The sequence below is a fragment of the Centroberyx affinis genome, unplaced genomic scaffold (genome assembly GCF_046629955.1).
Source record: "Centroberyx affinis isolate AG114_WGS23_722 - 3 ecotype Tasmania unplaced genomic scaffold, CSIRO-AGI_Caff_v1 ptg000297l_1, whole genome shotgun sequence".
In the NCBI taxonomy this organism is placed as follows: Eukaryota; Metazoa; Chordata; class Actinopteri; order Beryciformes; family Berycidae; genus Centroberyx; species Centroberyx affinis.
In genome coordinates, this window is record NW_027278975.1 from 505063 (window position 1) to 529579 (window position 24517).

Below are 24517 nucleotides of genomic sequence, written 5' to 3' on the forward strand. Positions count from 1 at the left end.
CCCTCCTCCCATGACTGTTGGTGTAATTGTTAGCATTCCAGGCCACCCAGATCAGTTCTAGTTTTGAGGTACAGTACAGGGACCATGTAGGGAGGGCCGCAGCTCCCACTGCAGGTCTAAACGGAGCACATGTGTTTTTTTTGCTGTCTGTGTGTGGCCGTTGACTGCCCAGCAATGCCACGCAAAAACCCACACAAGAGCCGCTTTACCCTACCACTCGGTGCTATATTTAAGACCATTAGATGGTAGTGTTTCAGTGAGTCACCGTTTCCAATTTTCTTGCTTCCATTTCTTTCCACTTTCCAGCACTGAGTGACCTATTTCATGTTCCCACTTTGCAGAAAAATGGTCTTCAATGATTGCTTTATGATGCTTCTGTTTGAACCAAAGCAAGTCAGCTGGCCTTTCTGTGCACATTGAGCACAAAAGTAATGTTTTTAGGTCACCCTGATCTCAGGCTGTTATTATATTGGGCTTGTGTGCAAATGTGTATTTGTTTGGTTAAATCTAGCCTATACAAATTATATTTCATTAGGCTTTCATGTTTAAACAGAGCCAGTACAAAGCCTTGTCTCATTCAGCTAATCAATGTTGTCTCACTGTTATTGACATCTTGACAACTCAGATTATTTAACTTCTTAGATTAGATTTTAGATTTTAGATTTTTGACCTGAAAGGATTTCATTGATTTTTGTTTTTCCCCTCCATTGATTTTATTGATCATGTCTCATACTGTGTTTGCTCCAGCTTTCACTGGAGTACGCTTTGGAAGTCGCTGCTCTGCCATTGTGCTCTGGACTACATATTTCAGGCAGCAGATTATAACAATCAAATTGTCAAACTTGACACATGGCTGTTATCTACCGGTAGTCCCGCTTTGACTGTCACGTTTTCATGTCAAATGGTATTATTGGTTGAAGGAATGCTCCCAAAAACCATATATCAAAGGAAATACAGTTCTTGGATTTTATATTTCAACTTCCTGATTTTCCAACTTCAATTCTGCTATTTAAGAAACCCCTTTGCATAGTGATGCAGAGCGAAGCGGGGCTTATTACCTCAAGCTCTATATTCATACCTGCCGTCTATACTGTACATGAAAGCCTTTTATTACCTTTCCATGCTTTCCTCTAATCTGCTGTGCTTTTTTTTCCTCTTACAGAGGCCAGGAGCAGCATATCCGTTACGAGCACATCTACCTCCCAGAGCCCAACAGCCAATCGGAGGTGGAGTATGCCGAGATCAAACGTCCTCGTCTGGATATGGGGCCGGAGTCTCTGATGAGGCACTCAGGGCACCGTCCACCACTACCTCTGGGAGGGGCCGACGATATGGCAAAGGTCAGTGCTGACGTTAGCTGACCACTGGACTCTCATTCCATAGGGGATTTCTGGGTTTTTCAGAAATGTAACTAATTTATCAATATCAAATGTATGATATTAATAGTTTATAATATACAGCAGAAAAATGTGTGAAACATAAACAACAACAAAAATTAATCCCCTGTGAGTTAATTTGGATTGTATGATTTTTACACTTATTGTGTTCATATATGAGCCCTTATTAATGCACTGCTTTTCTGTAAGTATAACTAGCAGTAATGTAAAAAGAAAGGGGTTTATATTGCATAGGGAGAATCAGATTGACTTGTACACTATGTAGACTAACCAACGAAAATCTCAAGGACACCCTCATATAGAGCTGCCGTGGTATTGATTTTTTCCATACCGCACAAATTAGCGAAGCCGCGGTAACCGCCATTAAAAAAAAAAAAAAATTAAACCTCAGAACAGTGTTACAGTTGTTGTAAGTGCTCGCTACTTGTTGCTGTCCCAATTGTATTTAGTCACTCTGGCAAATACCTTGGAGACTCCTAACTGACGTAGTGCCGAGCCGGTACCTTCCGAGGCAGACGGGCTGCCTTTCACTGCATCATATAACAGGCGATGAGTGGTCCTAAGATGCGATGCTAGAACAGGAGAAGTAACGTTGGGTTTCGCTACAAGATCCATGTTTTTAGCCTAATTGGAAGAGAAAACTTTCCATAGCCAACAGTTGCAAAGCACGTTCTGGGTGGCACGTTCTCCGATCAGAACGTTAACTGCGCAACTGTGAGTGGAAACTTTCGAACACATGGCATGAAGACAATAGGCTACACAATTATAATAATAATTATTATTATTTAAAAAATCAGCTTGGCTCTGCGGTGGGCGTGACGTGATTGCGTTACTGCGGTAACCGCGGCAGCTCTACCCTCATAAACACTTAGCGCACACCTGTGCTTGTGGTATGCTTCAGTCACTAGACCACACTAATGAATATGAGGTCACAGCCTCTCTCGCCAGGATTGTACACAAGAGCAGTTAAGTGGTAGCTGGCTATATTTGAGAGTCTTTGGTTGTCTGTGTCCTCATATAGTTGTCGGGGAAAAAAACACTTTCTTTCAGTTTCAGTGATCATTTTTTTCTTCTGTGCTTGCTGGTGCCAGTTTCTACACTAGTGGCCAAAAATGTCATTGTACATCTCGTCATGTTTTGACCAGAGTCGATGTGATACAGTTTTTAGTGTCTGTTGACTCAAGCATTCAGATGAGCATTGATGGGCCAAGACAGATCACTGTTTGGCTGAAGATAAAAAATGGTTTTGAGTGTCTAGGGACTTGTTCATAAACATCTTTATTGTCCACACATTTTAATTTAGCGAATCACAACACTGCCATTTTGTTTGGCTTTGTTATCCACTCTTGATTTGTAAATTTATCTAAATCTGAGTCTATGCTTGATTTGCCCATGAGGCTTTCTCCAAGTCTCTGGGGAAAGAAAGGACAGCAGAGTTTTTAAGGTGATGACACAGAGCCCAACCTGTGCATTGCTCTGGATCCTGCTGTTTGGCACATCTCCCTCAGAGCTTCAGAGGGTATTATTAGACATACCACACCAGGAGTCGAGAAGGGGGATTCTGCACTGTGGCTAAGCTGGAGCTCCATGAGCAGCAGTGGGAAGACTGAGGCAGTTGTGAAACAGCAATTAATAAATAATAGAGCTGACCTAGATTTCAAAAGACTGAGGATGAAACTGTATGAACTGCAGATCAAAACAGCTTGCTTTCCAGTGTAGTGCTGCTGATGGGGAGATGTTCCTGACATTACACAGAGCACTTCAAACTGCCAGGGGAGGCAGACAGCCAAGGAATGGTAAATAGATACACCAATAACAGAGGGTACAGGAAAAAAACATTGACTCTTAAGCTAGCAGGGAAATATTCAGGAATGCCAGTAATTCCCCTCAGAGCACCGAGGGCTGTAAACCCATTATATAAGTCATGTCAGACGCAATCACTGTATGGAAAGAGTGAGCCAAATGAAAGTGGGAGAGAAGGGGCGATAGGACTGAAAAGGAGGCAAAGGGCAAGTGCAGAGAGGCACAGATAAAGGGGAAAAGGGAAAGGGAGGAGCAAGAGACCAAGACTAACAGGAAAAGAGGGAGTGGGCCAGTACTATCGGACTAAGCTGTGCCCTCATGAGTCATGATACAATCATCAGTTTGAACAGTGAGAACAAAAAGAACTTTTTAGTAGCGTACACCGACGTACTGTCATCTTGCTCTTGCGGTAACAAAGCTCATCCCCAGATTCACCCTACTATGTCTTATGCAGAACAGGCAGAGCCTATGGCTTAGTCACACAAGGCAGTGTCAGACCTCCTCACAGTACAATGAGGGGCCTTGTTTTCTTTCCTGAAAGAGGCCTGGATTAGATGGGGTGAAGGCAGTCTGCTGTCTAAGCCCTGCTTGTTGACCAGTCACGGCCCTGGGCAAAGAGAATAGGGAAGAGCTATCCGTGTCTGTCTGTGTGTCTTAGAACGAGAGGCTGGAGTGTTTGGTGAGGGGGAGGACTGGGCACGGAAGGTCATTCTTCACACCTCTTAGTTGTGACCTCGCAAAATTTCCATGCGTGCCACACTCGCCCCACACGGCTCAGTGTGTGGGTGGCGCTGTCGGTGCGACCGGGATATTTATGCGGTTGTGGAAATCCGCACGGCGCAAAGCTGACTAGAATATATTTTTGACTGGTGTGGTCTGGACGCCAAGCTGCAGCAGCCTTCCAGGTTGGATGTCAGTTACGTGCCTGTGTACTACCTCCCGTATCAGGACACCTCCCACTTCTCACCACCCCCTTCCCCTGTCGCTTGGCTCGCCCGACATACGAAGGTTATGTTCTATATTTCCAGTCATAACACTGGCAGCTCCGTATCTGGACAGATGAGCCTTTTGGCACAGGGTGTTCAGGGATCAGGGACAAACCTAGCCAGTAGTCATCACACACTGGCGTGGACAGGACTCTATCCACATCCCTTAGGACCTGGCCAGAAGATGACACTCTATATTCTATTGTGTTGTGTTGTGTGTTGTTATTGGAGTTTATGCTCCTAAAAAAATTCAAAAAAATTATTGTTTAATTATTGTTACATTGTGCCTAAATTTATTTTCCCTGCTCCTAAATTTTGCTATTTAAATCTCAGCCTTATCTAGACCATAGAACCATATTGCGGGTTGTTTTAGTCCACAATATGGTTGTATTATTCCCCTTTCACAGTCGGATTCAGCATTGAAACCTGAGGGAATCTTATTTCAAACAGTCACCTACTTTAAGCAGCTTTGTGCACCTGCTGTTGTGTACTCTTCTGCATAAGAGAAAGTGTGCTGTCTGAACCAGAGGGAATATTGTGAACTTTCGAGCACCTTCTAGTATAAAAACAGGATGTCTACTGCTTTCTTTAGCTATTATCTGGAATGCATACACTTAGACTACGTGACTTACAGTCACACAGGCAGGTGCTCACTAAACAGCGTGCACACACAAAACAAATACAACACGTACACCCAGAGGTGATTTAAAAAATGATGCACGCGCAGCCCTAGACATCATGCAGTGGTATGTTCTAAATGTGACTGGGGTTGCTGAGGGCGTATGAGCTGTGAGCTGCGCTGGGCCAAGGGCTTAACTATTGGCCTGTCATCTTTTCACACTGTGTCACAGGTGTAGTGGCTGTAGATGTGCTGCTGTACTGTATTGGGTCTCTAGACCAGAGGGAAACCTTCACAGCCCTGGAGAAACTAGGTTGTTTTTGATGCGATAGTTTTGTCATACCATCAAATCCCTCATGGCTAAACACATTCTCTGTATGTCTTGCACACACTTCACTGTCCTTCGCTTTGCAGCGTAACAAAGTGGCAGCCCAGGTCTACCTCGTCACACCAGTTACGCCTATTTAACACGTTATACACTTGGTGCCTTTCCATTGTGATGTGTCACGGTTTTTCCCTCACAAGAATTTTGCGCTGGCTGTTAAAAATTGTTGTCAGTTTTTTAGATGTAGCCTGAATAGTGTGAATTTACCCAACTCTTAGATGGTGTTATTTGTGTCATGTAAGAACAATAAAAACATGTTCAGAGATGTGATAAGCAGCATGCAAAAGCAGCAAAAATTGAATATCCAAAAACCTGAAAAATGTGATAAAAATCACAACCCTGCATCAGAGGGTTTTTTCTTCTTTCGAGATTATGTTCTGTATCTCTCTGAAATCTTTGTGTTTATGATGACCAGTCCGTCATGTTATGTCATGATGTCGCTTTTACATCACCATGATTTGCTCCCCAGTGGGAATTCAGTACTTTCTTGCATGCTGAGCTGTAACAAAGGTTAGGGGGGTGGGGGTATTAAAAAGGATGATGTTTCAGACAAAGTAAAGCTCTCCTAGGAGCTATTCTCCTGTTTTTTGTATGTGTGATGGATTTTTGTGAGTAACTGGCTTTGGCAGCCTTGGCCCTCCTCATCTTGGGCAGCGCCTCAACATCCCCCGGCACTGACATTTCAATCACAGCAGGTCTACAGGGCTATAATGCAGCCTGCCTACTCCAGATTAGCCCACTTATATAACCTTCATTTCAGCCGTTTAAAAATAACGCAGAACAAAACCCAAGCCGGATCACACGCCTAGTCATTTATGGTGTTTGTCACCCTAGTATGCCCACATACATCCAGAAGAAGCCAAATCTACACACACGGAGGATATGTTGACTTAGGTTTACTGTGGAGATCAGTGGTGTATTAGAACCATTGATCTGGTTTAGATGAATCCCCTCCCTGCAGCCTCTCATCAGTAAGGCTGCTCAGATGATGAGACGCACTGGATTATTCGGACTGAGAGACACTCACACATTTCCATTTTTGAGCTGGAAGGCATGGCTAATGATCGCCTCTTGAGCCGGGAATTTTATCTCCACGTGTGCTGTACTACCTCACGATTATCTCCTCTGTCCTAACAACAGAATATTTCACATTTCAAACAAAGACTCTCAAATATAGCCAGCTACCACTGCTCTTGTGTATAATCCTGGCGAGAGAGGCTGTGACCTCATATTCATTAGTGTGGTCTAGTGACTGTGAGGCACTGACACTGGCTTTCATTACCCACAGGACTTAATTACTGGAGTGTGTTGCCTTCCCAGAGGATGCACGGACAGTGTTTGGATGATTTCTTGTAGAGCAGAGATAGGCAATCATGTGCCATGGAGTGCTGCGGGTTTTCATTTCAAACAAAGACTACACCAAGTAAGGTTGTCAAAAGTATCTAAAAATTTGAAACGGACACAATACTCATTTGCTAAATAGCTAAACAGTATCGATACCAGCAGTGCTTTCTCTTAATGAAAAATTGAACATATTATTTCTACGCCTCCACTAGCCACACACACACACACACACACACACACGCACGCACACCCACCCACCCACCCACCTGTCCGGTTTTCAGATGCATTGTCCAGGCCTGGTCAGAAGGCTCGACTGGACGTTGAAATATCTGATTAAAATCATTCTGTCAATAGTAATCCACCAACTCTAGCCCTGCTGATTTTTCCCTATCATTGGTAGGTATCTGTTGCTTCAAGCTAAACTAAAAGTGTTCTGATAGACTGATGACTAGAGCAGGGGTAATCTGCTGTGTAAGTGCAAAGTTTTGAATGAGTTTTATCGGGCCTACATTATGGAGAAGCGTGCGTCTGTCTCGTTTGCACTGGTATTTCCCCCTGCATTGTCCGATATTAAGGGACTAGTTTGGGTCTCTGTGTCTGTGTTTTTTGCTTAGTTGCTTACAGTCTATGCTGCAGAGGCCAGGAGGCAATATGATGTTTCACATGCTTGTGCAGTATAAGCTCACTCCCCTCAATAAAAAGAGCAATGTATCAAAGTTAGAAATTCTTGTATCGTGACAACCCTAACACCAAGTGATTTCACTGAATAGTACCAACCTGCATACTCTTGGCACTCCATGGCACATGGTTGCCTACCCCTGTTGTAGAGTAACCCACAGATCTCGCAATCAGAGGAAAAGAGGGAAGCAGACAGGAGGAGCGAGAGATTGAAACACCACATATTGGGTGGGGTCCCTAGTTCAGTCCTCTGAGATGGTCAGACCAGATCTAGAAGGTCTCTCTGCTCTTCCATGTGTCATTATTAGGTCAGTGTCAGGTGTCTGCTGTCTATCAATCACTGTTATCTAAACATTGTATTAGGCTATCAATTTCCTGTCATAAGTCTCATTGACATCTACCCCTTTCTCCCCATTCACTCCATTGAGGAGCAATGTGAATTCCATGCTTTGTACAGACTGTATGGAACAGACTTGAGGCTATGTGCAGATATTTGCGGCTGAAACACGTTGCAGACCGCAAGTCTAAGTGGCTGAACAAGAAAAACAAAGAACAGCCGCTTCCACCAGCTAGTCTCTTCACGTTAAGTTTGAGGACGGTTATTGTAGTCCCACCACGTCTCCCTTAGGTTCGCTGTTTTGTTTCAGGTTGAGCTCTGAATGGTGAGTCGCATTGCTGCATTGCATAGCTTAGATACTTGGTATCTAACAAAGTTCGTTTTTTTTTCTTTTTTTAAATTAAAGTCAATGATGGTTAATGTTTTGACTTGTGGTTTCAAGCTGCAAACGTCTGCACGTAGCCTGAGGCCCATAATGCCATGTGTTTTCTTGCTCTTGTGGTAGCATAATGGGTATCTAACCAAGTTGACTTTTCTCTCTAACGTGCACCCTTAGGAGCGTGGCAGTGGCATGGGGAAGCTGGAGCCAATCTCCCCTGTCAGCCCGGCCCATATGGACCCTGACTTGGATCTGGTGCCGGCCCGCTTCTCCAAGGAGGAGCTAATCCAGAACATGGACCGTGTGGACAGAGAGATCACTATGGTGGAGCAGCAGATCTGCAAGCTACGCAAGAAACAGGTTTGTTTCCTGTTTAGAGATTGTAGACTGATGCTGCTACAAGTCGTCCTGCTAAGGTCTTAGGAAATAAATACGACGAGTCAGGAAATTAAGTGCTTTTGGTTGCAAGGATAGCATCACTACGCAATATTAGGAAAAAGTAGGGAGTCTCTTGTCAACATCAAGTGGTCAACATGTACGCATCAACAATGTGTGACAATGAAGAAAGTTGAGTAAAGATTAAATATAGGCCTACTACCAAACAATAACATTTGATCCCTTGTAGATGCCACTTTGTTAGGCCATTTGCATGCATTCAGCTATTGATCAGACATGCCTTAAATACATTATAAGCTACGTATGTATTAAGTCTTTATCTGTCATGCTTGCAGATCTCATGTCTTTGCCAGTGTTGGCATCATCATTGAATTTGCACAGTGGCAGTGTCTAGCTTGTTCAAAATGTTCACATGTGGTTTTCCAATGCAACTCTCCCTGCCAGGCTTCAGTTGGCATCGATGCAATAAAGTCTTTAACAGAGACTTTGCTATGTTGTAATCGCTGCATTGAAGCTCCGTAGTTGGTTCTTGCTCAATGTGCCACAACTCTGTACACACTCTCCTCCAGGCAGCTACATTCTCTTTTCTCCTTCCTCCTTGCCTTTTTATTTAGGAGAAAAGTAGGTTAAAAATATATAAGGCTATAAATAACAGCTCCCCCGAGGGAGAGGAGGATTATGGCGGAGGTTTTGTGACTGTTAAACCACTCATATTCCTCCCTCACTGTCTCTCTTTTGGCTGCCTGCCACATCATGTTTAGTAGAGAAGTTCTGTGGTAAAGCTCTTTCTCTTCCACCCCCACCTCTCACCACCATGCCAGCATGCCAATATGTCCAGCCCCCCCCCCAGTCCCTTCTTTGCTTGGCACTCAAAATGTATCTCCATAAATCTAAGCCACCTGCAGCCTGTGGCACGGTCCATCGTGAGAGGCTATGTGGGGTGGGCAGCGCGACTGGGGGCGGGATGGGAGTGGTGAGGGCTGTGAATGATTGAGGGGGTAAGCTCTGCTACCTAGAAAAATAAATCGAGACCCCTCCCCCTTACTCTCCCTCAACACGCACAATGTTTTTTTTATGGATGTTTTCTTTTTTTAACAGTGGAGCTCCCTTCAAGCATTAAAACATCTGGAGTAATTAAGTGGTATGGTAAAACTTTATTTAAAGAGTTCTGGCAGAGTTGGGGGGTTGGGTGGGGGCTGGGGCTTAGGTTACCGTCAGCCTGTGTCATGTCAGCCAGGCTCAGGACAGCTGGTTTATTTTATTTTACTCGGCGGAGGGTTTGGGAAGGGAAGGGGGGAGGGCTCTCTGGGAATGTATGCGTTTCCCGCGCCAGATGCTTATCCGGGCCGATCGTGGCACACGATGATCCATCATTCTCCACTCTCATGTGGATCCTCTGGAGGCCGCCTTTCCCCCTGCTGAGGCCCTGGACAGGAGAGGAGAGGAGAGGAGGGGGCCAGGGGATCGGCTTTACTGTAGATCAACTCACCGCACGCCACTCACCGACACTCGGCCCCAACCTCTAGACAGCCAGCTACAGCCGAATACTCTGCCGCTCTCTCCAGCTCACAGCCTGCACACCATTGATACTCAAATGCCGAGTTTCCATCCAAGCATTTTTAGATTAATTATGACAAGTCAAATTGGAAAAAATTAAAAATGTGATTACTATTTCCTCAATGTTGTAAAGAATTTTTTTCACTCACTTGAGGCAGACAAAGCTATGTGATAGTTATGTTATAAATAGCGATGGAAATGCATTTGTCAAAAAAAATGAGGATGTAAATAAAGACATAGTGACATTTGCAGTCACATTTTGTCTGTAAAAACTGTCTACTACAGCCTCTCAGAAATATAAAATGCACTCCCATGTGTAAGATCTTCCTTTTGGTTGCATGACCATTAGTTGGTGCATTAGAATTTAAGTACATTTCTTTGTTTTGGTCTTTGGATGAAGGCATGAAATATGGCCAAAATTAGCTGACGTGAAAAAACAATAACATCTTGCCCAGTACTAATCAATTCTTGAATGACTTCCATTTTTCTCATGGGTCTGTACAAGTTCAGGAAGCCTGTTTATTTGCTTCAACTCAGCTGATGGAAACAAACCCAATTCAGTTTTCTTTTTTGTGACAATTCAAAAGTTTGCTTAAAATTGGCTTGACAGTTAGATAGAAATGTAGCTATAGATAGGTTTCAGTTGGGGTAGTGATGCCCCAAGAACATTTCTGCTGAATACACATTGAGTTAATGGATAAATATCAGTAGAGTAGACACTGGCTGCCACATTGTATTTTTGTCCAGCTTTTACTAGAAAGTCTGCCTCTTGGTGTTTGTTAGAAAGCCATTGACAAAAGACGTGAAAACAAACTTGAAGGCCCCTCCAGTAAAGGGTTGTTGGCCAGCGTGATAAAGTGGTGCAGCCTCAAAGCCTAAGAGCCAAGAGATGCTTTTTTCTTCTCTTTCTGTCAACTTAACAACACACTCCTCTCCTTCTCCTCCTGTGTGCCTTCCAGTGAAGATGGAGGAACAGGGAAGCACTTAAAGAACTCTACATGATGGGTGGTGAAGAATAGAGGTTGATGCACTTCAACCCTCCCAGATTCTCTCTCTTGTCTCCTCTCAGATGTCTCCCCCACCACACACATTCCTCTCTTTCTGTCTCTGTGTCAGGAAACATTTTTGTGTTCACTGGTCACAGTAGATGGTACTTCCCAAAATTAACGACCACAGCCATTTGGATGTTTTTTTAGAATATGACCTCCAAGTAATGGCTGATTACCTGCCAAAGTGGCCGGTAGAGTAGACAAACTCAGTATCTGCAGATTTCATTTGCCAGCATTTGGCTGGTGTCAATTTCCTACCTTTCCTTCTTTCTCTTTTTCTCTTTCTCTCTCATGTTCACATAGTGTTCTAGCTACACAGCAGGCATTGGCTTTGTTTACAGGCTGTTGTGGTAACCCTTTGATTAACTGGGCCCTGGGGAGTTAATAGCTATTACAGCTAATAGGACAGTTAGTCTCATCCCCGCTGGAGAGGAGGGGGAGGGAAGGCTGATCTCACACACACTCACTAACCTCTCAACAGGAACCAGAGAGCCACAGGGCTGCTGGAAGATTGGGGCCTTTTGGATTGTTTGGTGGTGTTCTAAAGGTTAACTGTCATCTTCGTTTGTTTGTGTGTTACAGCAACAGTTGGAGGAGGAGGCAGCGAAGCCTCAGGAGCCAGAGCGCCCCATCTCACCGCCGCCCAGCGAGGCCAAGCACCGCAGCCTTGTGCAGATCATCTACGACGAGAACAGGGTCAGTGGAAGACGCACACCAGCCACTTTGCGCTCTTAGAATACGTGCTCATGCTCTGTGCCCCACCTCTCAGCACTCTAGCCCAAATTACCCTACATTTGAATTTGGCTTCACTTCATCACACATGCACAGTGTATTCATTACATCAAGTGAGTGTGAGAGCGAGCGAGCTGGCCCCATGGTTCATTATTGTCTCACTGGGCTGATGCAAGATAATAAGCTGGTCTGCGTTAGTCTCCAGCCCTCCTCTGAATATTCTCTGTGGCTTGGTGGGGGTTATTTGGGTTTTGAGATGCCAGGAATGAGGCCGCTAGTCAGTGTTGGAGATGGAGACAGAGCCCTGGGCGATAAGCTGGTGGATTACCCAGCAGGAGCACATTTGGACAAACCACACAAGAAGCCATTCGACAATCCCTGGAAGATAAAAGTCTAGACCACAGATAGACCCTACTTCTACTCCACGAGTGGGGCCTCATTATGTGTACTCCTTGTTGTGTTTCTCATTACATTTCGTAGAAAGAAGAGGCGAGCTGAGGATTACTCATATATTCTGGTTAATACTGAGCAAGATGCTGGGAAGAGATTGATAATGTCTGTGTCTGCAGAAGGCTATTATTCTTGGAGGTCTGTCATTTTTCATTTACCTAGTTTGACGCATCCTCAAAAGCCCATGTCAACAGAAACTAGGCAGACAGTGCCACAAGGTATTTATTTCTTAGCTTAGCCTCCCACTCTTACTGTCAGACCAGGCAGTCCTCGTGCCTAACGGGATAAGCTACTAAAGGTCAACATAGCAGACATGATGAATCACACGCACACACACACACCCACACGCATATACATACAAACTTAGTAGGGTTACACAGACACACCACTGATAGATATCGTTCTCTATTATCACCTATGCAAGTCAAGCAACTTAAACATCCTTATCTTTCAAGAAAAGAAAAACAGAATAGTTAGGCAGTCATATAAACCTATTTTGAAGTGCTTAGCATAATAACACTTTTAGTTACAGTAAACAGTCTGTACAGAACATTGCTGTTCAACAGGGTTACCTTGATAATGGAGCCATTCTCAATGCTCTTAGTCCACCTAGTGGTGGAATGCACACCTCTCCTTTCATGTGCATGGCATTTAAAGCAGGGAACTCCTCTCACACTGTATGAAAGTACACTGCAGATAAAACCTCTTTGAACAAGTCCCTTATGGGAGACTAGGAGTAACGTTAAAACTTCATAGTTCAGAGGCAGAGAGCTCTTGGATGTTTCGAGCATGCTCTTTCTCAGAGAAACCTGTTGTTATTTTTTAAATTCAAGGCAGATCTATTTTTCTTTATAGTACAGCAAGGTAGTGTAGTAAGTAGGGAGACCACCCTTCAACTGGAGGACCTGTTTCAAGCCCCTGTGTTGGCAAGAATCCACCCTCCTGAAGTGTCCTTCAGCAAGACATGAATCCCTACCAGCTCTAGGGATGGTACTCTGTAGCTGACCCTGCTCTTTGACCTCATGGGGATCAACAAAGGACACATTAATTAGTAGTAGTAATGGTACTAGTAGTATTTGTATTATTATTCTTATTATTATTCTTATTATTATTTGTGCAGTTGAGAATGACAGGAAAAATGGGACACAGAAGGCATCACTTACGGCCACGGTTGGACTTGAACTCCTGATGTCACGAGCACATGGCGCCCACCGTAGTCTGCTAAGCTACCAAAATGCCCTGAGAAGCCCTTTTTTAACACAATAGTATAGGAATGTCCTGTGTGCCTTTTACCCTCACACTCATCAAGCGCAGCTGAATCACAGCACCTCCGAGTACAAGCAAGCAGCAGCAGGACATGGCAGATTGCTCAAGGCGGGCTCATCTGAAAGGCTGGAAGTTTAAGGATGACTCATGGCTTACTCCACAATGTACCCTGACCCCTGTAACACTTTCCACTTCCCTCTGGCTGCCAGGAAGCACTCTGGCCTACCGCACGCTCCCCCAATCTCTCTCCAGACCTCACCAGCTTTTTCAGCAATTTTTTAGGCTGCAATCACTATAAGCCCATTGCCACGGTGACCCCATAGCATATTCAGTCAATGCATATTTCATGCTATTCTCTGATTCAAGGCTTAATGTTACATGGCAAGCTTGTGTTGCTTCTCGCAGGTATATATAGTGTACAGTTCCCCAGGGTGAAGCTCATACCAAGTGTCTTCATACATGACGAATTTAGTATGCGTTAACCCCTCTCGTCCCCTCGTCCGTACTGTGTAGTTGTTGGGGGTTTGTGTGTGTGTTTGTGTGTGTGTCTATGTTTCAGCACCTGGCTGTAATTACTTCAGCCTCAGCATGCCTTTCTGAGCTGGTGTCACAGCGGTGTCATCTGTCCCCTCTGGGCTCGGTGTCACCAGCTCTCCAAGACAGGGTTACATCCACATCCCACCGACAGCCGATTGTCAAACCCCTGGGACGGCTCAACTCAAGTTCACTCCTCTCATATTTGGGACATGGCTCTCATATTTGGGACATGGCAGTCACGGACATAAACACAAGAGCGGAGAGCCTCACCGAGGCTACATTATCATAATCCTGTTGAGCTGTGCTGCACCCTCAGTTGTCTATGCTGCATTGAGATGGCCCTTCAGCCATAGTTCTCTCTCTCTCTCTCTCTCTCTCTCTCTCTCTCTCTCTCTCTCTCTCTCTCTCTCTCTCTCTCTCTCTCTCTCTCTCTCTCTCTCTCTCTCTCTCTCTCTCTCTCTCTCTCTCTCTCTCTCTCTCTCTCTGTGTATTTTCTCTGCCGTGTTACCTTCATAACAGATGCCACGGTTTTACAGTGCTACCATGTTAGAAGCATATGCACTTCAAATTTTATTTTCACAGATTGCTCCAAAATTTCTCTCATGTGCTCCTATTTTTTTATTTTTTTATTTAGGAGCACATTTGGTCCTTGGGGGAAAAATGTCTTGCTTCATGCTTTCATGCCTTTTTCTGTGACCTCCTTGCTGTGTGCTGCTGATGACTAGGCGGCACGCTGTTGACTCCAGGCAGCGTGTAACAGCAGTACAGCTGCATAGCTTAATAGGTTATGATAAGGCCACTGTCTTCTCCCAGGAGCAGTCCCTGTGTGTTACCACAGGGGGGCATAATTGAGGTGGCTGAGCCAGGCTCTATGCCTGGGTCTTGTGATGAGGGGCGTGTGTGTGGTTGAGATAGACTGAGGAGGCAGTCACTAGACCAGCAGCTCTCTCTGTGTGATCAACAGCGCTGTTAGAGAAAAGGTTACACACTATACAGCTTCCTTTGCATCTTATCCCTCCCCCTCTGTTTATTGCTGAATTTCTCATTACTAGTATTTAATCTGAGGAAGTCACATGCAAATGTTTGGGGTCAGTGTTCTGTAGTCTTGCTTTTGAATGTGCTTGGAAAATCATGGCCAGGAAATGGAGAGCAATACTTGATCCCTCCCTCCTCCCTGAGGATGAAAGGCTGCTTTTAATAATTGCTGCTCATTAACGGCTCCTGTAGCTAGTGGGCTCTCTGAGGCAATACTATGCAGCCTGTTACACCTACTCACTCATGAGGAAGCAACAGGAATGAGGAAAAAAATAGGATTGATGCAAAATGACTTCCGGAAAGGTAATGTCATTATGTGAATGTATTTGCATTTGAGGGATATATATTTGCAAACGTAACCTATCAACGCTTCCTTTTGTCTTTAGAGGAAACGCATAGGAAATTAACAAGGGCACTTTTAAATCTGGAGCCAAGTCATTTGGCTTTACTCACCGGTGACCCAGTTGGAAACCTGTGTTGAGTCAAGTTAAGCTGTGTGCGTGAGCTCCAGTTGTGGTCTCACATCCAAGTCTGTTAGCGTGAGTCTGTATATAAACTTATGACCAGATCTCAAACTCCTCCTGTGTGCCGCTAAGAAGATGGAGTGAAAGGGACAGGGAAACAGCATGACATGGTGGGTGGTGAAGAATAAAGGTTGATGGGCACGTGCACTGGCAGGTTCTGTCTCTCTCGTCTCCTCTCAAATTTCTCCCACATCCTTGCTATGTTCTCTTTTTTCTCTCTCTCTCTCTCCATCCATCCCTCTCTCGCTCTCCCTCCATCCTATCTGTGTGTCTGTCACTCCTGCCAGTCACACTGCTGTGGTCACTGAAGGAAATGAAGTGCGATGGAAAGCAACAGAGCATGTGGTATGTCACCAAGGAGAATCTATTTGACCGATGAAGCGGAGAGAGGTACAGAGTGGAAGGAGGGAAAAGAGCGGAGTGAAGATGGGGAGAGAGAGCGTAAGTGAGGGGGTAGTCTGGGACACTGCTCATACATTGTCTGGTGGAGCTAAATATAAATGTATGGAGGAGCTGAGCTGTGGAGGGGTTGTCCACGGCAGAGAGAGACACAGATGGGGTTTTCTGCTGCCCATCTTCATGCCCCACATCTCTCCTCTCCTCCCTTTTTGGTAGGTGCCAGAATTCTGTTTTAAGAGGCTGAATGTTGTAGGTAGTGAACTGGAGGTGAGATCTTTCTCTGTCTTTCATCAGATGTCTCTTATGGGATAAGCACCAAAGCCCTAGTACCAACTCTCTCCCACTCTCCCTCTCTCCTCCCTCCCTTCCTGGCTTTTTGCTCTTTCTCTCCCACTCACTTTCTCTTCCACTCCCACTCGCTCTCCTGCCTGCCTGTGTTCTCTCTCTACCTCTCTCTCTGCTCGGGGGAGGTGAGTAATCTTTTTCTCTGGAGAGGAGAGGAGAGAGGGAGCTGAGGCGAGGAGCTGCAGCCCAGCTTGAGTTAAAAGCTCTAATAATAGTCAACGCATCCAACCATCCATCCATCCATCCATCCATCCATCCATCCATCCAGCGAGCGGTGGTCCAGCCTCGGTGATCGAGTGAGCGTGCTCAGTGCGTTGCCGTGGTGATGGCAGAGGTGCAGGTGGCAGGCTAACATGTGCTGCTTGTCTGTTTGTGTTTCTTTACCAGAAAAAGCAGAGGAAGCTCACAGGATACTGGAAGGACTGGGGCCCAGGGTGGAACTGGTGAGTCTGGAAACCTTCTCTTTATTTCATTATTCGATTCCCCATGATTTTTTTCCCCCTTATCTGTTTTTATATTATTGACATGCAGGAACAGACAGGTTATTGGAGGGCAGGGTGGAGGGAAAAAGGATGGTAGAGAGAGGAGGAGCTAGTTTGAAGCAAAGGATATCTCCAACTCTGAGTGCAAGGCCCTTGAGAACATGGCCGCTTCCATTACCAGTCAAGTTTGTCTCCCCCATTGATGATAGATACACAGAAAGCTGTTGCTTAGCTCTCCCAAGTCTGTGTCTGAAAAAGGTCCTATTCAGTAACAAAGTTGAGGCTGAATGTGGCACAGTTGCATCTTGCCAGTTGTACGTTCTGGAATGGAGGCACTGGGAACTGACATAGTGTTGAAATTATTGAATTACATTATGAAACATGTGCACAGTTTGAAATTCTTTCTACTCTAAAACATATAAACATTGTGTGCAATTCACATTTTTGCATTGCAGTATATTTCATTCATAATACCCATTTGTGTAACTGGTCAGTTCAGATTTGAGTTTGGGATAAAAGGTGTTCTGCTCTATTTCATGGTGAATTGAATCAGTTGGTTCTGTTAAATGAATTATCTATTGAGCCTATGCAAGACCTGCCTGGTGTATCAGGCTAACGCAAGACAGCTCTCCTCTCTCCCTGAGGACATCCATTTTCAGTGATATCTATGCACTGAATTAGACTGGGTTATTAGGCTTCATTCTGTCAGAGCTTCTATTCTGTCATATTACTTGATTAACATTTTTCCACAAAGAGAGAAATGTCTGTTTGCAGCCAAGTTCTGTGCTGCGACTACCATCCAGGGTGAAGTGAGTTCATATGGAGGAGATGTAGGGTGAACCCCTTGTTTGACCTTTAAGTGTCTAGCTGTGAAACTTAGTTGTTGGCTAACTGTTGTGAAACTGACAGTATGGCAGACTCTTTCATCTGTCTCCTCTCCTCTTCCAGCCTCTGTACAACCAGCCTTCAGACACCAAGCAGTACCATGAGAACATCAAAATGTGAGTCACTACATAAGCTCATACACCTCTACACTCTAAAATGCTTTATTTAAATCCACAAAAATATAATTTACATAAATTCAAAGATTAGAGGTTAAACACGCACGAGTACACAACACGCACAAGTACATACACACACACACACACACACACACACACACACACACACACACACACACACACAGACACAAAAACCCTGTTTATGGATATATATGGGGGGTAGATGTTTGTGTGTACCACTTTGATGATTTTGGTTGCTAATACCTTGCTTCATAACCATATTTCAAAAGGAATCTTGATATCTTTTCTAGATGCAATAAGTAGAGAGGTTAAATGGGCCAGATGCAATAGACAGGATCCCTGTTGTATTCTGTTCATGGGTCTGTAGCAAAAGTGTATTTTTAGATTGTCTGTGCCAAAGCTGAACATCAATTTTGCTAGCCTATTAGTATCCTTTTGGAGTGTCAACACACACACATACTTGACACATACATGACTAATTATTCATAATTTGCTGTTGGTATTCAATGAGAACATTGAATATCAACAGCAGGATGCTTGGGTACACATCCAAGGTTAGACAAACAAGTGAAGTGAACTTTAGATGAATGATGGCAGAAACATGTGAATTGATATTATTTTGCTGGGCATCTGCAAGTAGGGAACCAAAGTGTACCCAACTTTTTCCCTCTTTGCCCTGCCTTGCGTGTTTATGCAGATGTACATAAGCATCTGTAATCTTCTGAGGACCATGATTCACTGAGGCAGATCATATGGCTGTAGTAGGGTTATATAGGTTGTACCCTCTGTTGGCGCTGTGGTGTGGGCACAGTGGCATGCCATAAGATGTCCCTGACCTCTTAGCCACACTGGGCTCTGTCTTCACTCCTTTTGATCCCTGCACCGTTTGATCAGTATTATTGCCTCAAAGCAATTAGCTGAAACCTCTCTCTCTCTCTCTCTCTCTCTCTCTCTCTCTCTCTCTCTCTCTCTCTCTCTCTCTCTCTCTCTCTCTCTCTCTCTCTCTCTCTCTCTCTCTCTCTCTCTCTCTCTCTCTCTCTCTCTCTCTCTCTGTGTGTGTTTTAAATACCACTGTGTAACTTGACCAGCACAATTGACTTCTTGTGTTGCTAACCGGTTTGATAACCTTGGCACTCATCCCTGCTGGGATAGATGAGTACCCATAGCTCTGTGGAGCCCCCACCATCTGACCCCCCATCCCCTCCCTCTGCCCAGCCTACCTACTACAGCCAATACTTCTCTTTAATTTCCCGTACACACTGCTCTGACCACTGACTTATTGTTACAATTGCCAATATCTTTAGCATGCAGATAATATGGGGAAAACAAAATCTATGAACAGTTTTTGTTCAGTCGCTTGTGCCACTGGAGAACTTTTCTCCACAATCATAAGTGAGTAATGAAACTTTTGGCCGTCATGTTTTGGAGGTATTTACACTAAATTACAGTGTACTCCAATTTCTCAGAAATGGCACAGGCTTAGTGCAGGACAAAGGAAACCTTTCGTAGGGTTCAGGCACTAATCTTTCCCTCCACCATCTGGTGTCCAGAGGACAATACCATCTCTGTCCTTAAGGGCTTAATCTGTCAGGCCTGCTTCTGCCCTGCGTTGTTCTCCTCACCCACTTTATGCCATGATGTGTGTGGACGCGCACAGCCTCTAGCTGGATTCAAGTGCATTTGTCTTTCTGCTGCAATGGCTTGGCTGCATATGTGTCTGTTTTTGTTTGGGTGGGTGTGTGGGAGTGTTTGTCGTGTTTGAGGGGTGGGTGTTTAGATTTAACATGGGTTTGTTATTGCAGATAACATAAATGAAGGAAACGAAGAATAGGTCATCTTGTGTGTTTATCTCTTTAGACCTTAAATGTTATCTTGTTGTCTTCCATGCATCACAAAAACTCATACACCACTTGTACCCCACTTCCGCCTCTCCTGTCCTTGCCTGTGACCTGCAGGACCCTGCGGGCCAGCTGAAGTGACTAATGTAGAATAAGATTACATTAATCAGTGGAGAACGTGACCTTACAACTGACAGATTAAGCGTCAAGAATAAAACTCAGTCTTGCACCAAAGAGACAAACGGAGTGGCTGCCTAAGCAGATTACTGGCCCTGACCTTTATTTGAAGCACTGTGGCTGGCCGTTCCCAGCCCAGACAAGCTTTACAAGTTTGGCTCCTCTCTCTGTCCTTTCCCCCCAGAAGCGATTTTGAGTTTATCGACTTAGCAGTGGCATATAAGGACAAGCATCGTTTGTGTGTGTGTGTGAGAGAGAGAGTGTGTGTGAGTGAGGGTGTATTTGTTTATGGGTCAAAGAAGGGAGGTGGCGGAGGTAGAGCGAGGGTAGAAAATTTGTACCTGAAGAGCTGCAGATGAAAAGTAACTTTTTCCTAGCATTAATCCTGAACTTAGATTTACCTTTTGATGAATGTGATGAAACCTATGGAAGCCTATGTCTGAATTGATTGTTCTTTGTTTCCCTGTATGTTCTCTCCTCTTTTTTATCTCTCTCTCTCCTTCTGTTACTTTGTCACTCCTCCACTGTTTTCCTCACCCCTCACAGAAACCAGGCGATGAGGAAGAAGCTGATCCTGTACTTCAAGAGGAGAAATCATGCTCGTAAGCAGTGGGTGAGTAGAGAACTCAACACTCTTGACTCTCTACTGGGACTCGGCCCATGACAGATGACTAGTCTGAAACTGGGCCAGCTGCTCCTTGAAGTGAGTGGCCATTTTAGGCAGACCAAAGAGGAAGAGAGCTCTGCAGTACACAGTGGGCATGATCTGTTGTCAGAACTCTTACTGTGCCCTGGGGAACAGAGATTGCTTTTGAGAAATGAAAAGGCTAAAAAAAGATTTCTGTCATACTGTCACCGCAAAGATGGCCCAAGTAATTTTTTTTTTCTTTTGTCCATTGAATTCTCTGTCAGCCAAGCACTATAATGAGCATTGTACGGGTTTGAGTGCGCTCTTGCCTGTCAGTGATTGAGCGAGACTGAGTCAAAGAGCATGGCTATAAATAAAGCGGGGATCGATGGGGCAAGCTCTGATGCCAGATCCAGACGGATATCCTCAAAATCAACTGCCCTGACAGAAAATCATTACTGCAAATCAAGTCCATAGTTTTACTGTGAAATTTGCATCACTCTCTTGCTTCCAGCTTCAGAGGTTCTGCCTTTTAAAAAATGTATCGCAATTGCAACCATCTCACATCTCTGCATTGATTTTGTATTGCAAGACTATGAAAGGCAAAAAAGAACCGCACTCTAATGCAGCCCCTATATCAAAGCTTATGAGTCGTGGGTTGGTGTCCAGTCTCCTTCCTGCTGTGGGTAAGTGGGGGCAGTAGCTCCTAGTGGGCAGAGTGAGGGGAGACGTCGCCCTGTGGTTTATGAGCCCACTGAGGGTCGTGTCTCCTCCAGGGTTAATGGTCTGCTTTACAGCCTGCCTGTGGAGGAGCTGGGAAAACAGTGGGCTGTCCTCTGCCAGAGTCATGGCTCAAGGCCAGACTCCCCATGGAATACCAACACAGCATGCTGCGCTCTCTGAACATGTGGAGTAGCATGCCAGGATACACCAGAGAGACAGACAGCAAAAGAAGATTGCTGGACACTATTACAGGGGGAAAAAAATGAAAGGACACGTGATTGCACTCTGTTCTTTTGATCCTCAGTCTGTCTCCCACTAAAATCAATGTTAGGGCAGTCTAAAAATGGGTGCGTTTGGAAAAACAGATCATCAGTGTGCATATTTAGAGATGTCTTCTTTTAGTGAAATCTGTGTTGATTGTTCAGTGACTGCTTTTTTGGAGTTTATGGTTTGTAATCCATGCCTCTTGACATCAAAATGAAGACAAAGGAAGACATGGTGTTTATATTTGTTCAAGTGTTTCTGCAGTGATTTGAGTGCTTCCCTCTGCTTGTGGCTTCTCAGGAACAGAAATTTTGTCAGCGCTATGACCAGCTGATGGAAGCCTGGGAGAAGAAGGTGGAGCGCATCGAAAACAACCCGCGGCGCCGAGCCAAGGAGAGCAAGGTGCGAGAGTACTACGAGAAGCAATTCCCAGAGATCCGCAAGCAGAGAGAGCTGCAGGAGCGCATGCAGAGGTGAGACACAGGAAGATCTCTGTCATCTCTTCCTTTCTGTCTTTTCTCAACAGGGGGAGTCTGTGATTGCTAAATGGTGCAAAGGCCCATTCACATCTGGAATGATAACTATAACGTGAATGCTCATGCATTCCTCAGCAAACAAAGCCATCACTACAGTGGGCTACTGAATTTTATTGTGTTTTATTGCTGTCTCTGCATCCAAAAAAATCACTGATATTGAACCAAAAATATAGCTAGTTAGCTTTTTGGATGATTCCATAGTTATTGTTCTGGATGTGAATGGGCCTTAAAAGTCACCCAAATATTTTCTAGGAACTGGCTTTAGCATTTTGAATTGTTGCCTAGTTACTGATCAGAGAATTAATTTGCCTCTCTTTTGAACAACTATATGACTGTTTTTTTAATATATGAGGAGCCTTGTGTGATGCAGGTGGCTCAGCTGCAGTAACATGTAGTAAAGTACTGAGTGACATGTCTTCTGTGTCACCCCTTTTGTAGCCGTGTGGGGCAGCGTGGAGGTGGGCTGGCCTCGTCTGCAGCTCGCAGTGAACACGAGGTCTCTGAGATCATCGATGGCATATCAGAACAAGAGGTGAGCGCTTCTATGCTGTTAGTAGTCGGATTTCCCTCCTCCTGGCGTCTGACACACTTCCATTTTTATGTAGAAAAAGCAATGCTTCAACTTTTTTGAAAAAATCAGTAGATACCACTACCAGTAAACAGTGCAGTGTCCAACTCTCAAACATTTAACTACGACAAGACAGCCAATGTGCTGAATTCAGAGTAGTCGGCTCACAAAAAATGCGGTCCACCTCAAAAATATAACTTTTTGCAATTTTAGAAAGAGCTCCATCCTTCCTAAAACGATCCCAGGCACTGCACCTTATCCAAAGTGGATGCTTTCCTACAAAAGAGACTTTCATAAAGCAGGCACTGGCAGTTTGAAAAAAAAGAGGAATAGTGTGACTGCACCCAAAGTATGTCAACTCAACGCAGTAATCCTACGATTTTATTTGTGCTTTACCCAGTAAAACTCCACCTCTTCTGTCAAGGGATGCCTGTGTTTCTGCAGCTCAGGAAGCATATCTCTCTGCATGAAAATTTAATTCTACGTTTTTGTATTCATATAAACAAGAAGTGCAAACACAGATAGACCTCTTGCTTGACATGGAAGGTAAAAGTCAACATTGATGTCACTTCCTAATGCAATTCATTTGTCCTGCTGCCTCCTGCTGGGCCCGAGGTCTCGGTGATCCCTGCACTGTGAGGCCCTGCTGTCAGTGTTGAGGACAAGTGGTGCAGGCCCATGCTGTGAATAGGACTTAGCCATCACATACACTAGTTACACATTAGCGCTGTTCCTCTCACGTCAAGCGGCGGCCCAGTCAGCCGAGCAGCGCGTCCGATTGGGTTGTCTTATCTCATCTCGAGAAGTGCTGTCTGCTTCCTCACCCTCAAGCTAGCAGCACACCGCCTCTCTCTTCCTCCCCACTCTTAATCTCACACTTCCTTGTGTTTTTAAAATTATTGTGAGTGGAGGCAATGCTCGACAAAGTTCATGAGCTAGATGGAAACCTGTGATGTTGCAAGTAAATAGTATGTGCCGTAGCCTGCTGAGCTACCGGGACGGCCTCAACTTCCTCTCTTGCCTTATGAACTTTTGCACACTTTTCACATGGAGTGTATTACCACACTAGGTTTCATATAGTGCGTGTTTATTTAGCACCATGTGGTCAGATAGCTTCCCTCTCAGGACCAACCCACTCAATCCGAGACATTGGTTTCTGTTTTGTCTTTATCTTGTGTGGTGGTGGTGTGTGTGTGTGTGTGTGTGTGTGTGTATGTCAGAACACGGAGAAGCAAATGCGACAGCTGGCGGTCATCCCACCCATGCTGTTTGACGCTGAACAACAGCGCATCAAGTTCATCAACATGAATGGCCTGATGGACGACCCCATGAAGGTGTACAAGGACCGGCAGGTCATGAACATGTGGAGCGAGCAGGAGAAGGACACTTTCAGAGAGAAGTAAGACAAACACCACAACACAATCGGGGCGGGAAACACAACTTCTGCCAGACTTGGAATTGAAACATTTCTCATTTTAGTCTTAATTCTTACCTGCTGGAATGGGTGTGGTTAAATACAATACCTTCCATAGACCAAAAACAGCTAGAATTAATCATCATTTCACTGTTGTTGATTTTGTTCCATGGACAATGTATTTGTATACTTGAGACTTTCCATATTTTCTTTCCTCGAGATTTGCAGGTTTTTTTTTGTGCTCAACTTTCTTTAATTTCTAATGAGACAATACTGTTTTTGTAGTTTTAATAAAATCTCAGATTAGCTTCCAGATCCACTTTCATGTTCAGTTCTGTTGAGCTTCTTTTTAATCAACAAAATGAAGTATAGGTTTTACTCACTGTGAAATGTCTGTGACCTATCTACGGTCAGTGAGTTGGCGGTGAGGAAGTGAATCTTCCCTTTTCGTGAGAAACAAGAGGAGGCGTTTCAACCTGCCAATTCGAATCCAACCCACAGCAGTAAAATCGGTGACCGTAAAGTCTACCCACATGCAAAAGCAAGAGCTTCACAATTTTCTTATCTTAATAACCCTGATGTAAAACATACAAGAGAAGACTATTAGATGTTTTATCATTGGCTGCTGTCTAGTGTGATATCAAACA

General features: G+C 44.5%; 1 protein-coding gene across 1 annotated transcript in view; it reads left to right on the forward strand.

The window, feature by feature from the left end:
* The window catches only part of ncor2 (nuclear receptor corepressor 2), a 98654-nt gene that overhangs the window by 30257 nt on the left and 43880 nt on the right, over positions 1 to 24517 (forward strand). The window contains 9 exon segments of the mRNA XM_071515012.1: positions 1173 to 1340; positions 8106 to 8288; positions 11513 to 11630; positions 16606 to 16661; positions 17649 to 17701; positions 20284 to 20350; positions 21653 to 21825; positions 22327 to 22420; positions 23677 to 23855. Coding sequence (XP_071371113.1) covers positions 1173 to 1340; positions 8106 to 8288; positions 11513 to 11630; positions 16606 to 16661; positions 17649 to 17701; positions 20284 to 20350; positions 21653 to 21825; positions 22327 to 22420; positions 23677 to 23855 — 1091 coding nt within the window.